The sequence below is a fragment of the Salmo salar genome, chromosome ssa14 (assembly GCF_905237065.1).
Source record: "Salmo salar chromosome ssa14, Ssal_v3.1, whole genome shotgun sequence".
NCBI lineage: Eukaryota > Metazoa > Chordata > Actinopteri > Salmoniformes > Salmonidae > Salmo > Salmo salar.
In genome coordinates this window covers 67,250,757-67,265,624 of record NC_059455.1, presented here as the reverse complement: position 1 = coordinate 67,265,624, position 14,868 = coordinate 67,250,757, and the positions used below count along the sequence as shown (strand labels likewise).

The 14,868-nt window shown below is 41.8% G+C and overlaps 2 protein-coding genes across 3 annotated transcripts; one reads left to right on the top strand and one right to left on the bottom strand.

The window, feature by feature from the left end:
* The first annotated feature begins 1,137 nt into the window (after positions 1 to 1,137).
* On the top strand, positions 1,138 to 8,192 carry LOC100196669 (S100 calcium binding protein V2-like). 2 transcript variants are annotated; one of them, XM_045693627.1, is made up of 3 exons: positions 1,138 to 1,182; positions 3,805 to 3,936; positions 7,350 to 8,192. In XM_045693627.1, exons 1-3 carry the CDS (start codon positions 1,147 to 1,149, stop codon positions 7,518 to 7,520), a joined length of 339 nt encoding a protein of 112 aa, XP_045549583.1. In that variant the 5' UTR covers positions 1,138 to 1,146; the 3' UTR covers positions 7,521 to 8,192.
* Positions 8,184 to 13,187, bottom strand: LOC106570157 (uncharacterized). The gene is made up of 3 exons (XM_045694720.1): positions 13,055 to 13,187; positions 12,338 to 12,389; positions 8,184 to 11,911 (listed from the first exon to the last, which is right to left on the bottom strand). Exons 1-3 carry the CDS (start codon positions 13,122 to 13,124, stop codon positions 9,865 to 9,867), a joined length of 2,169 nt encoding a protein of 722 aa, XP_045550676.1. The 5' UTR covers positions 13,125 to 13,187; the 3' UTR covers positions 8,184 to 9,864.
* Between the last annotated feature and the right edge of the window lie 1,681 nt (positions 13,188 to 14,868).

The following is a 14,868-nucleotide window of genomic DNA, read 5'->3' as shown; positions in this document are numbered from 1 at the left end:
AACATGAGTTTGAATGTGATTGGTTAATTCTGAACACAGCCACATCCCCAGTTATGCAACCAGGTTATTGTAAGGTTTTTATTTGTCATTTTTCCCCCTCAAAGATTTCAGTTTGTTTTTCAATTGAATTGTTCACGTTATAGGTCACATTAAAGGTGGAAAAAGTTCTGACATGATTTATCTTTGTCTCATTATTTTACATCACAAAAACCTGGCATTTTAACAGGGGTGTGTAGACTTTTTAAATCCACTGTAGATAAAATGCAACTGTGTTCGTTGTCCGTAGTTTATGCTTGTCCATACCCTAACCCCACCGCCACCATGGGGCAGTCTGTTCACAACCTTGACATAAGCAAACCACTCGCCCACACAACACCATACACATGGTCTGAGTTGTGAGGCTGGTTGGATGTACTGCCAAATTCTCTAAAACGACGTTGGAAGTGGCTTATGGTAGAAAAATTAACATTAAATTATCTGGCAACAGCTCTGGTGGACATTCCTGCAGTCAGCATGCCAATAGCACACTCCCTCAAAACTTGAGACATCTGTGGCATTGTGCTGTGTACCAAAACTACACATTTTAGGGTGGCTGTTTATATTCCCAGCACAAGGTGCACCTGTGTAATCATGCTGTTTAATCAGCTTCTTGATATGCCATACCTGTCAGGTGGATGGATTAACTTGGCAGAGGAGAAATGCTCATTAAAAGGGATGTCCTCTCTAGGTTTCTTCCTAGGTTTTGGCTTTCCTAGGGAGTTTTTCCCAGCCACCGTGCTTCTACACCTGCATTACTTGCTGTTTGGGGTTTTAGGCTGGGTTTCTGTACAGCACTTTGATATATCAGCTGATGTAAGAAGGGCTATATAAATACATTTGATTTGATGTATCATTTCAGCAATGGCCTAAAAACAAAGGTAATGGACAGATCCAGTTTTATCTAGTCCCATGTCTGCCCACCCCTCTGTCTCTATAGTCATGAAACCGGCTTTCAAGAATGTGGTCGCGCCTGTTCATTGTGAGCGCATCGCTTTTTCCAGCATTTCCTTCTCAACCTCTGATGACTTATCAAAGTGAATGTAGGGCTAATGGAAATTGGAACAGACAGTGACAAACGACTTTTATTATAAACGACCTCGAAAAAAAATGCCAATGGGGACCGTCCGTGCATGGTTCAAAAAGGTTTCTTACAATATTGGGAAATGTATTATTTTGGTGGATATTCAAAGCTTTACAGAAACTGCATAAAATAGGTAGGCTTATATGAGGGGTTAAAATTTACAACAATAAAGAAGAAAAACTCCAGCCTAAACTTGCAGACTGTTTCAACTTTTGCTAAATGTTTCCAGATGTTGAGTGACGCAGACGCAGGCTCTATTCTTGAATAGCCTACATTTTAAATACAGAACTCTGTAGGCTACTCACTGCAAAACGTGGAATACTTCGAAACAAAAGAGAACTTCGCAATAATAGTTAAAAGAAGGGTGGTAGGCCTATATGACTGTATGTAGACTTTCTGCCTCGTGAAGTTTACAGTCCCAATGCATCGAGTTACACTGAGCGCACTATAATTTTCCCCATATCTTTCTCGACTGACACGGAAGGTGGAATCGAGTTGCAGTTGTATTTTTTTGGGGGAGTGGGAGGATTTAGGAAGCAATGGAACACTGAGCGAGAAAAGTAACAATTAGCATACCGAACGTCGCAGAGAGAAAACTTAACTTTGAAAAAGGACAGCACAAAACGATCCAAATGGCTGAACAGGTAGGCCTACTATACAATTTTAAAATCAGCACTTGTCGAAACGTTGCACTTGAAGAGATGGTGGCTTTACTCGTCCTAGAAGCAAGGAATGGAGTTGTTGCATTCTTTTGGTGATAACTTCCCCCAACTTCTACGCATCGGTCTGATTACCGTTGGAAGTGGCACAGATGTAGTTTAACCAAAATTCCATTGACATATTATGCTATCCAATTTATATCATGACACAGTCCATGAGATCGTATTATTTTTATAGGCGCGTTTGCATATAGCCAACTTTCCATGCACTCTTAACGCGAGTTTACAAGTTATCATTTGAATACACTGATCAGTGTGCATGCTGGAACAGCATCAAATAATATGGCCAATAACAAATTAATCTAAGCCATATGTTGATGAGGGAGCAAGGAGCAATTCTCAGTTGTGTCAATAGACAGAGACCGTGTATGGAAATGGGAAGCACGGGGTGGCAATCAGTCCATTCAGAATCTGTCCTCATGGCCTAGGACACAGAAACCTTCTTTGAATATAGGCTAGTGTGTGAGGGATGACAGCTAGACGAACAGAAATACAGACAGACATTCATACAATGCGATGCTTACTGTCGGCGAGCAAGCGCCGTACCATTGTTACGTACTGTATCAATTTTCTGACTTTTGTTGGCTGCGGTGAGCTATGTGTGGAAACGTTATAAAATGAACACTGTAGTAGGATTAGGCCTACCACGAGATTTTTATGGTGGCCTAGTGAGGCAGGCTTTTTATTCTACATTATTTCCTACCCTGAAAACTGAAACAACAACTTTGTTTTTGGATGTGTCAATGAATTTGGTTTAGTGTTTAAGAGAATACAGTTTGAAGTCACCACTGATTCCTCTCCCTGTTGCTCAAGCCTCCCATACACGAACAGGGCACGGACCATAAATCGGCCCTGGCATTTCTAAGACACTGGCCAAGTTTTTCCTCGAGGCCCCCATACTGGCTCATTTTCCCAGATAGGCCCCCATTATTAGCCAGTTCGTTTTGCGTGAAAAATCTAAGTTAGACAGGCCCGATGGGCTAAAAATTGAACAGCCCATCTGCAAATGCCAGATGGCCAGTTCGCCCCTGGCACACCCTGAAAATAAACAGTGAGGGGTTGAGCTGTCATACTGTAGCTACCCCAATCTGCGGGTATTTCCAGTACCTTCTACATGTAGACCAGTTGTCTGAATGTGCCTTCCAATAGTCTCTCATTACTTAAACTTACTCCTCCCGCCCCACCCACAGATGCTCACATTTCAATAGCGTATTCAAATATCTATTTGAATAGGGGTGAGTGACATAGCAAAGTCCCTGAACAGTTATTTAATGTCAGTGATTTAGGATATAAATAAAAAGTAGTATGAACAAAAACCCAACAGTTACAATAGATTGGGTGTTTGGATGTTGGTTTAAAGAGAGTATGGAATGATGACCTTCACAATGACCAACTTAACAGGTCTGTGTGACACAGTTTCATATTCCACTGACAAACATACCGTCTACTTTCCAAACAGGTGATGTGTAACCTGGAAGTATAACTGATCTTGTTGGAGTATAACTGTTCTCGTATTGTTTCTCACAATTTTTTTGGTTAACCACTAAGCTTTCAGTGACACTGATACTGTGAAAGGTGCAAGTTAATTAACTGAATGGAGAAGTGCGTGATATGTGCGGAGAAGAATGCTGCAGTGTTGTTCGATGTTGTTGAGATGAAGTAATTCAAGGACAGGGTTAAACATCGGAGTGTCGTCTTTGCGTAAACTTCTGACGCATGGAGGCATGCAAGATATGCACTTGAGGACGGATGTGAGTGTGTCTGATTGTTTTGGTATTTGGGACTAAATTGAGTGGAGGTCGGTACACTTCGGCACGAACCTGGGGAGTCTGTCTGATGAATATGTTAACTTTCTTTCTTTCTTAATGATCTATTATAATAATAAACTTCAAAGGACGCTTTCCTTATTGTTATATTATTTGATTCCCCCACCCTAACACGTTTATTTCTCCTCCTCTGGCGCAGCACTCCGACCTGGAAAAGGCCATCAACACTTTGGTCACAAAGTTCCATGCCGCTGCGGCCAATAAAGGTCCCACGCTCCAAACCAAAGAGTTCAAAGACCTCCTCGCCTCCCAGCTGCCCAACTTAGTCAAGGTACATAAGCTACAACGGTCGGCTACGTTGCCCTCACCCTCCCTGGCCACACCTGCCATTGATTCTACCAGTAGGGCGTGGCTCTGACTCTTACCCCCCCCCCACTCAACCACACACACACAGTACACACCGCATCCTATGACTCCCAAACAAACACTCAGGAAAAGCCTGTAGGCGTCGGTTGCCAGATTCAATACAAATACAAGGTTTCTGTAATCTACTGTGCTTCAGTCACCAATTGAGTTTTAAACATGCTTTATTTCAATCACTGAAAAGGCCAATCTTTCTTGCCATGTATTCATGTTGGAACTGGCTGCTTAGTTGTCTCAGGCCTAAGGCGGTTTTCCAGGATGAGTCTGAATCTACCAGAGGGTGACAAAGCTAGCTATGCTTTTGAAAAACAGGAAATGGCCGGTTCAAATACATGAGCAAGTGAGGAAGGCTCAAGGTTGATCTTTCATCTAGACGGGGTGAAACAAACTGACAGATAAATAAATAACTGTTTTCCAAATGAACAGAGCAGAAAATTGTTTTATTGTAATACGACTCCTTGCACCAAGTCAACTTCATCCACCATAAACGCGACAGCCAAGTAGAGTATTTCTACTACACAATAGTTGGCCACAACAGCTAGGACATATTTGTTGTGAAAGGCAATTGAGGTTAAGGGGAGGGGGCAGTATACACAACTGTTGAAGTGAATATTATGCTTAATTACCAAGTCCATATGTTTTTCATTATGCCCAGTCTTAGACTTATCCAAAACCAGAGTCTATTTCAAAGGGAAAATAATGATCACATCATTTAAATGGGATTCCAGGAAACAGCTCTTTATTATTGTCTCAGCTGTGGTGCAGCGTTCAGGACAGGAAATATTTTCCCAAATCAATTTCCTATTGTTTCCAGCAGACAGAAATATCCACTGTGTTTGCATATGCCTGGCTGGCGGCTTTATCACGTTTCAGAATTAAAATCTATTCCACATTTTGTGGTGTTACAGCCTGAATTCAAAATGTATTCATTTGTTTTTGATTGTTGATCATTGCTAGACAACCATTTTCAAGTCTTGCCATAGATTCTCAAGCCGATTAAGTCAAAACTTTAACTAGGCCACTCAAGAACATTCAGTGTCATATTTTGTAGTATTACTTAAGTGCCTTGTTGCAAACAGGATGCATATTCTGTACAGGAATCCTTCTTTTTAATCTGTCATTTAGGTTAGTATTGTGGAGTAACTACAGTGTTTTAGGACATGTTTTATTATACTTTCTTTGTTGGGGGGGGGGCTAGATCAGCTTTAATATTGAAAATAGATTGTAGTGTCCATCAATGTAATTGTCTGCTTCATTTCCAATCCCCCATATATGTTTTTGTAAATATTGACAGTACCAGTCAAAAGTTTGGACACAACTACTCATTCAAGGGTTTTTCTTTATTTTTACTATTTTCTACATTGTAGAATAATAGTGAAGACATCAAAATTACGAAATAACACATATGGAATCATGTAGTAACTAAAAAGTGTTAAACAAATCAAAATATATTTTATATTTGAGTTTCTTCAAAGTAGCCACCCTTTGCCTTGATGACAGCTTTGCACACTCTTGGCATTCTCTCAACCAGCTTCATGAGGTAGTCAGCTGGAATGCTTTCCATCATTACTTTAAGACATCTAAACTCAGCAAAAAAATAAACGTCCTCTCACAGTCAACTGTGTTTATTTTCAGCAAACTTAACATGTGTAAATATTTGTATGAACATAACAAGATTCAACAACTGAGACATAAACTGAACAAGTTCCACAGACATGTGACTAACATAAATGGAATAATGTGTCCTTGAACAAAGGGGGCGGGTCAAAATCAAAAGTAACAGTCAGTATCTGGTGTGGCCACCAGCTGCATTAAGTACTGCAGTGCATCTCCTCCTCATGGACTGCACCAGATGTACCAGTTCTTGCTGTGAGATGTTACCCCACTCTTCCACCAAGGCACCTGCAAGTTCCCGGACATTTCAAGAGGAATGGCCCTAGCCCTCACCCTCCGATCCAACAGGTCTCAGATGTGCTCAATGGGATTGAGATCCAGGCTCTTCGCTGGCCATGGCAGAACACTGACATTCCTGTCTTGCAGGAAATCACGCACAGAACGAGCAGTATAGCTGGTGGCATTGTCATGCTGGAGGGTCATGTCAGGATGAGCCTGCAGGAAGGGTACCACATGAGGGAGGAGGATGTCTTCCCTGTAACGCACAGCGTTGAGATTGCCTGCAATGACAACAAGCTCAGTCCGATGATGCTGTGACACACCGCCCCAGACCATGACGGAACTGCACCTCCAAATTGATCCCGTTCCAGAGTACAGGCCTCGGTGTAACGCTCATTCCTTCGACAATAAACGCGAATCCGACCATCACCCCTGGTGAGACAAAACCGTGACTCGTCAGTGAAGATCACTTTTTGCCAGTCCTGTCTGGTCCAGCGACGGTGGGTTTGTGCCCATAGGCGACGTTGTTGCCGGTGATGTCTGGTGAGGACCTGCCTTTAAACAGGCCTACAAGCCCTCTGTCCAGGTGTTGTTACACGTGGTCTGCCACTGCGAGGACGATCAGCTGTCCATCCTGTCTCCCTGTAACGCTGTCTTAGGGGTCTCACAGTACAGACATTGCAATTTATTGCCCTGGCCACATCTGCAGTCCTCATGCCTTCTTGCAGCATTCCTAAGGCACGTTCACGCAGATGAGCAGGGACCCTGGGCGTCTTTCTTTTGGTGTTTTTCAGAGTCAGTAGAAAGGCCTCTTTAGTGTCCTAAGTTTTCATAACTGTGACCTTAATTGCCTACCGTTTGTAAGCTGTTAGTGTCTTAACGACCGTTCCACAGGTGCAAGTTCATTAATTGTTTATGGTTCATTGAACAAGCATGGAAAACAGTGTTTAAACCCTTTACAGTGAAGATCTGTTAAGTTATTTGGATTTTTACGAATTATCTTTAAAAGACAGGGTCCTGAAAAAGGGACGTTTCTTTTTTGGCTGAGTTTATAACCACTAGAGGGTAACAAAGCCTAAAACATGTGACACGGTTAGTTGACAAAGTACTCACATGCTGTATTTATAGAGCTGCATACAGTTAAAGAGATGCCAATAGTAGATTATGAAGTCAAACATGTTGACAGTAGTTATTCAGTTTAATGATTGATACAATAATTACTGATGGGAATAGCAGTACTGTTATGAATGTAGCCTACTGAGTGATGTAGGCAACAATGTTATACACTCAAAATTGTAATAGACTAATTGCTAACTTGCTTCTAATACATGTCTATGCATGATTACTTAATTGCTTATTACCTGTCAATAAGTTAAATATCGTGTCCATATAATGAAGAGTTGTTTTTGTGCTCCCTCCCTCCCCCAGACTGGAGGCTCAGAGCAAGGCCTGGGCGAGGTGATGAGACAGATGGGTGTGTCGGACGGCGAGGGAATCACCTTCAAACACTTCTGGGGCTTGATCCAATCACTGGCCACCACGCAGCATGGTCTTCTCAGCAGCGAGAAGGTGTCCAAGTGCAGCTGTGTGCTCCTGTGAGGTCCATGCCTTCTGACGGTGGTGTGAGCCAGGGGGAACCAGACAGCCTCATAGTATCCCACCCAGTGTCAGTAGCCCTTCTCACCGCACTGCTCCCATCCAGACCTGGACACTCACATAGTACTCACCCCCTCCACTACAGGCCTTTTTATGTACATCTCCCATGCTTGGTAGTGCCAGCAGTGCTCATCTCTTAGCTCTATACCACTTGGTTTACAGGATTTTTGTTATACTCCCTGAGTGTTATAAGTGTTGGTCTTTCCATCCAAATATCCCTTCTATTCAAATATCCCCATTCTCAAACCCTGAACGGCTTTCCTATAGGCCTACTACCAGTGTAACCACTACAAAGAATCCTTAGATGACATATGACCCAAAGTGAAACCAGAAAACCACGAGCCAGCTTTAGGTGCTTTGCAAGAAATAAATATGAATTTACATATGGCAGTACACATTAGTGGAAAGCACCATTGAGCCACCAGTAGTCTCATACATACAGTACTGGTGATGCAGTGTCCCCATAGCATGTTTCCTTAAACAATGTTTTCCCCACTGTGGTATTGCAGTTTTGTATTTATACTTTGTAATTCTCTTTATTCTGGCCATTGTAATAACATCTTAAAACATGACCAAAAATGTTCTAATAAAATATTGCAACAGTGGTGACCTCCATTATTATGAGTTATTTTGGTTGAATTAGCACTTTAATCATTAATCGACATATTACCCACTGACAGATAAGCATTTCCCAAAATACATTTTGCGATAAAAAAAAAAAAATCATCATATACATATTTCAGTGTATGAACTAGAAGGTGTATAGTTGTCACAACTATACAGCACACGTATCATATTCAGTGTGTAATTGTTACACTTTTACTACAGTATTATCTATTAGGCAAATGTCATTTATTACACATTTTCATACAACCTCTGAACATCACATTGTCAAATTAATCAGCTCATTTTGAATTGTTCAATGTGAATGTCTTATCTAAACTTTCACAGTTTGTAGATTTGCATTCATCCATGACAGCTACTAGAAGCAGTATTTTTGCATGAGTGCTAGCAGGTCTAGTGAATCCCTGTACGGAGAATGCCATTCTAAAATTCTGAAATACAATCCCCAATGCTAAAAGCAATGGTATCTTCCTAAGTCAGCGATACAGTTTTTTACAGTCACATTATGCTTCGCAATTATTCAAAAAACCAAGCCAACACAGCAACTTACTTACTTAATTAGGCCTTTTGTATTCCTTACGGAACCTAGCCAACACACCAACCCAGAACTCAAAGGATGAATCTCTGGATGGATGAATATTTAATAGATAGTACAGAAATTACCCTCAGAAATGATTATACATTTTTGTGTCAATAAACTGGTACCAATACTAGCTAGAACCATATTCTGATGTATATCATTTTGTGCTAAATAAAAGCAAATGGTGCTAAATCTAACAATATTCCTTACAGGTTTGGAAACTTGATGGCCTAAACATTAAGGAATGTTTCATTATTTGGATAATTGCCCATAACTGATAACCACACACCACACCAATCACAATTAGGCCTACTTCGGGAAATAAGTGGAGATGGATTTAAATGCCACACACAAATGTTTCTTGAAACAGCATTTTGCCCATAGAGATTAACATAGACATGAGACATTAATTATAAACCAGGTAGTTTGGGTCCTGGATGATGATTGGCTGAAACTGCATTTTAGCCGTGTGTGTGTGTATATCAGACAATATTTGTTATTCTTTTTATTTAAACTTTATTTAACTAGGCAAGTCAGTTAAGAACAAATTCTTATTTACAATGACGGCCTACCCCGGCCAAACCCGGACGACGCTGGGCCAATTGTGCGCCGCCCTATGGGACTCCCAATCACGGCCGGATGTGATGCAGCCTGGATTCGGACCAGGTACTGCAGTGGCGCCTCTTGCACTGGGATGCAGTGTCTTAGACCACTGTGCCACTCGGGAGCCTGAATATACCACGGCTATGATTCAAAAATACTTGTTAACTATTCTATTTATGTTGGTAACCAGTTTATAAGCGCAATAAGGCAACTCAGGGGTTTGTGGTAAATGGCCAAAATACTGTACCGCGGCCAAGAGCTGTATCCAGACACTCCTCTTCGTGTTCTGCATGAGAACAGCCCTTAGTCGTAAAACATTGGTCAATATACCACACCCCCTCGGCCCATATTGCTTAATTAGACATCAATTAAACTATAATTTTGCCTCCCATATTCAACGGAAATTAGCCAGTAACAATGATTACAATTTTGCAATCTCATTGAATAGGGTTTAGGTCATCTAGCAGCCATGTACTATCCTCATGCTCTGCATCCTCTGGCCAGCTTCTTCCCCTCTGGCGTTCCTCGAAAGAATTCAAGGTAAGATGAAAACACGTATTTATTCATGACCTTGACCCTCCCGAAGATATCGAGCTCTGTCTCCTGGTCGTGGTCGACGCCACTCATAATCTGCTTGGACTTGGCAAAGAGGGCATTCTCCTTGGAAACAACCTGATCCAGCCAGTCGAGTGTGTCTCGTTTGGTCATCATCTCCTCAGCTTTGCCCACCGTGCAGCCATAGAACCCACGTCTACTGCGTTCAAGCCAAGGGTCGTCCCCTACCATAGGGTGGTCATCCCCAACAAAGGCTGTACAGAGCGAGCTGTCAGAGCCTTGGGATCGGCCCACCTCGCAAGCGATAACACTCATAAGGAAGAGCGAGAATGTGCGGAAGTTTCGGACGGATGCAGAGAACACAGCAGCCATGAAGTAGTGGCCCCAGCGTTCACAGTCCTGGACACATCGTTGCAGCTGGAACGTCTGGCGGCAGAAGTTGTTGAATTCGGATGCCTTGAGCCCCTGTCTAAGCTCTTGGAGGGAATAGTCCTCCTTCTGGTGCCGGAAAGCATCAGTGAATTTCTCAATTTCTTCCAGATGGTTAGAATGAATGTACTTCCCCACCAGGGAGGCGTAGAAGGTTCTCCTCTGCACCTTAAAGATGCAGTCGTTCAGAACGTAATACAAGTCAAAGTCGGCGTCTTCCCTGGCGTTGTACCTGATCTCCACCAGCAGATCGAGAATGGTGGTGAGGTGCTTGATGGGAATGTCTTCCATGGGTTGGTGGTCAGCCAGCCACACGGACGTGAGGTTCCCCTGGTCGTGCACTGGTATGTAATCTGGAGCGCGCCTTCTTTCATTTTCCTCAAAAAACAGGCTCCATGTAAGCCCCTCTAAACAGTCAATTGAGGTGTACTTCTTACGCAAGTTTGCTGAGACAAACATTTGAGGGTGGGTTGGCCATTCTAAAGTCTGTATGTATAGGGCGTGCCCCTGGTAGTTGGGAATGACCTGTCCTCTGTCGTCTCCCTCCACTCTGGTCAGCAGGTTACCGTTCTGGTCCAGCTGGGCGATGACTTTCTTACTGTCGTCTTTGTCCCTCCAGACCCCTTCTTCCCTGGTCACCTTCTCTCCATTGGGCCTGACGGATAGTGCTGAGCTCCTCAGGTGCAGTTTGGTCTCCACGTTGAGTGAGATGAGCGCTCGTAGCAGCCGCTCTGCAAACTGGAGGTCCTTTCCTAGTGCACAGCCCACCAGGCTGAGAGTGTGCAGATGCCCATCTTCTATCTTCATGGCCACCACGACTTTGGCAAGCTCCTCTGGCCCATAACCTCCTAGTCTGGCCACACCATCACTGCCCTTGCTGCCATGACCCACCAGTAGGACACGACTGTCTCTGGTCAAACGGGTCTGAGAGCCCCTGAGGACTTTCAGCGCCCCCTTGTGGTACCTCAGTAGAGTCGACACAGAGGGGCGCTTCTCAAAGAGGAAGGAGGCTGACTCCATCACTACAGGGTCATCCTCCAGGATCACTATATTCTGGTGGTCAGAATAAATCAAAATGTCCCTCACATTTACATTATGACCATAGGACACATTTACCTCAGATACAGTATCGTGTTGATCAATTCTATCAGAGTCAATCTGGATTAATGATTTTGGTGTGACTGTCTTAAAAAGACTAGAGAACAAGTGTAAAGACATTGTGACAACCTCTAATAAACCTGTTATTACTTTCACCACCAAACGAGTAGCTTCTGATTGAACGAGGTACAAAATCATTTTCAAACCACTTTCACAGTACCTCCTTAGTATAATATGGCTAACACTGACATTTCCAAACAGCCTACAATGTGACTCAGATGTGATAAGGGCTTTCACGGGCCACAACTTGGCACTATTGGACACTGCACAGGCTTTCTGTGGCTTGACATGCTCATGTAAATCAGCACTGGATCCTACAGTATCTGAGTATGTTAGTGAAGAGGCAAGGCCCTGTGGAGTCTTTTCAGTTGGTGGCAGTATGTACCTGACAAAACCAGAACTAGGTTAGAAAAAAAGAACAATATCTTCATAGTTCCTCATTTTCAACAAGGTGATTTAGGCATGTTATTTGGATTATGCTACAAAGGTCCTAAAAGGTCATAGGTTTTGCACGCTATGATGCTTATCAAACCTGGATCATTGAAATACTACATTGAAAAAAAATCTATAATGCATGTTACACAATTCAAATAACTGCATTCACAATTCAAATAACTGCATTCACAATTTAAATAACTGCATTCACAATTCAAATAACTGCATTCACAATTAAAATAACTGCATTCACAATTCAAATAACTGCATTCACAATTCAAATAACTGCACTCACAATTCAAATAACTGCATTCAAAACACATTTGGATATAAATGCTGGTGAACAGAAGTTTTGAAAATGTTGTTGATACCTTACCTATCAGTTGTATTGGACTCACATGACACATTCTGAGTTTCCCAGTCCACTCCTTTGCAAACAGACATTACAAGCATTTTAAACCAAAAACTCACATGATACCTCTTGTTGTGAGTATAAGGCATGTAGGCTCTGTCTAGTGTGTTGTTGCTTTGCTGGAGCAAGGTCAGACATAAGGAACACTGGTACTGTATACTTTTATTTTGTCAAAGTCCCATTAGCAGCTGCAAATTAATGCAATGAACTTCAGGTCAAATTTACTTCAGCTGAATGAAATTTAGCGAGCCGTATCCCGTTTTGACATAATGGCATATAATATTGTAATTTCCTTTCTTTTTTTTATCATGGCTTTAAGCCTATGCAATATAACTTCATATATTTTCAGGTAAAGCAAGGCTATCAGCAATACCCTCACCCTTTTTGATGCTTGTGTTTTGCTCAGTGGGTACTGTTACAGTATATCTGACTCTCTGGCACAGAATATACTGAAATATGTCTCTTCAACTGACCACTGTCTAGACAAAAAAAATGAATATTTCGGGGATGGTACTATTGGGACTATTTACAACTGACATGGTCAGGTCATTTCTATTGTAAAAAAAATATACATTTCTGAAAAAAGTATAATTCTAGACTAGATCAAAACAACATACACACCCAATGAATATCCCGAACAAATAAATGGATGTTGTCTAAGAGGAAATTTATTTATCTCACCTGCAACATAAGGCTTTGGGGTCAAAGACGACTGAAGGATGAAGGTAAGGTAAAAGCTTAGGGTCCTCATTGTAACACTCGAAGGGTTTTAGAGACTTTCTGCTGCATTCATCATCGCCAACAAATAGGCAAATAGGGTTCCTGGGGTGTGGTTGCTATATACAAAGATGGTTAAGTTTGGCTCTTGGACACACGTGACTGTTTGACTGTGATAACTCAAGGCAAATGTAACCAGATAAGGAAGAAGGTAAAGCTAACCATGACATGGTATAGCAGAGAACGTGGGGATTGCACTACAAGAATATACTTAACCTTAATAAAGACAACAAAGAATATTTGGTACTCTAGGGAGTGTGTCTAGGAATTTATAAGAAATTGAATTCATTAGTTAAATGGGCATCAATGGTTAACATTCTGGAAAAGTGGGGTAGTATTGAGAAATGTATTATTTCTTCCAACAAGTGTATTCTAACATGACAGTGCACAGCTATAGTGCACAGTTGTTCATATTAACAACATTTCTGGAGAGGATAGAGTCGTGGATTCAAATGTCACTCTGCTGTGACCCATGTGATGGTAGCCTAAGGAACTGGTGTAGTAAAACAGGTGCTACGTGGTGTAAAATACTGGCCTCTTAGAAGCAATTGAGACGTGTCCTTATGAAGAAAAAGCAGTTATTCAAAAGAGATAGTATAGGCCTAATTGCGATCATTGTGCCTCTAATAAATAGTGCTGCACGATTATTGACTGACATTGGTTCAATTACTTGAATTCCACTTAATTCTGTATTTTTGTGAGCCCAACCCACCAATTCTCTAGAGAAATCAAATAATTTGCGAGAGAAATCAACTCAAGAACTATGGGATCCTGGACTGAAGGGAGTTCTATTTAAGAAAATATTCAACCTAGTTTAGCGCAGAAACGTCATAATTAGCAGTTGTGGAAAAAGTACCCAATTGTCATACTTGAGTAAAAGTATAGATACCTTAATAGAAAGTTACTCAAGTAAAAGTAAAAGTCACCCAGTAAAATAGTACTTGAGTAAAAGTCTAAAACTATTTGATTTTAAATATACTTAAACACAAACTTGCACCACACTTCCACTCCACTGAACAGCAAGCTAGTGATTGTTTTGCAACTATTGCAGTTAGCCACTGATTCCTTCCAAACCACTCATTGTTGAATTTGCAATTTCCAACTTGTTGTGTAATGTTTATGTCCAATGGCCAATGAGCACCGATACTTCATATGACTAGGATTGAAAAGGATTTGCCAGTAGATTGTCGACGTGATTCATGATGATGACTGCTTGTCTAGCTTGCTAGCTCCGATTTTGAAAGTATGTTAAATTGATTTACATTTTAATGAGGGAAATAAGTATTTGACCCCCTCTCAATCAGAAAGATTTCTGGCTCCCAGGTGTCTTTTATACAGGTAACGAGCTGAGATTAGGAGCACACTCTTAAAGGGAGTGCTCCTAATCTCAGCTTGTTACCTGTTTAAAAGACACCTGTCCACAGAAGCAATCAATCAATCAGATTCCAAACTCTCCACCATGGCCAAGACCAAAGAGCTCTCAAAGGATGTCAGGGACAATATTGTAGACCTACACAAGGCTGGAATGGGCTACAAGACCATCGCCAAGCAGCTTGGTGAGAAGGTGACAACATTTGGTGCGATTATTCGCAAATGGAAGAAACACAAAAGAACTGTCAATCTCCCTCAGCCTGGGGCTCCATGCAAGTTCTCACCTCGTGGAGTTGCAATGATCATGAGAACGGTGAGGAATCAGCCCAGAACTACACGGGAGGATC

What these genes read in the sequence shown, in the direction of transcription:
- LOC100196669 (XM_045693627.1), top strand. Translation starts at nt 1,147, where the DNA reads ATGCCAATGGGGACCGTCCGTGCATGGTTCAAAAAG. An exon ending in TCCGTGCATGGTTCAAAAAG is followed by an intron (nt 1,183 to 3,804) that starts GTTTCTTACAAT and finishes CCTCTGGCGCAG; the next exon opens with CACTCCGACCTGGAAAAGGC. An exon ending in AGCTGCCCAACTTAGTCAAG is followed by an intron (nt 3,937 to 7,349) that starts GTACATAAGCTA and finishes TCCCTCCCCCAG; the next exon opens with ACTGGAGGCTCAGAGCAAGG.
- LOC106570157 (XM_045694720.1), bottom strand. Translation starts at nt 13,124, where the DNA reads ATGAGGACCCTAAGCTTTTACCTTACCTTCATCCTTCAGTCGTCTTTG. An exon ending in CCCAAAGCCTTATGTTGCAG is followed by an intron (nt 12,390 to 13,054) that starts GTGAGATAAATA and finishes CTGTTTGCAAAG; the next exon opens with GAGTGGACTGGGAAACTCAG. An exon ending in GAGTCCAATACAACTGATAG is followed by an intron (nt 11,912 to 12,337) that starts GTAAGGTATCAA and finishes TGGTTTTGTCAG; the next exon opens with GTACATACTGCCACCAACTG.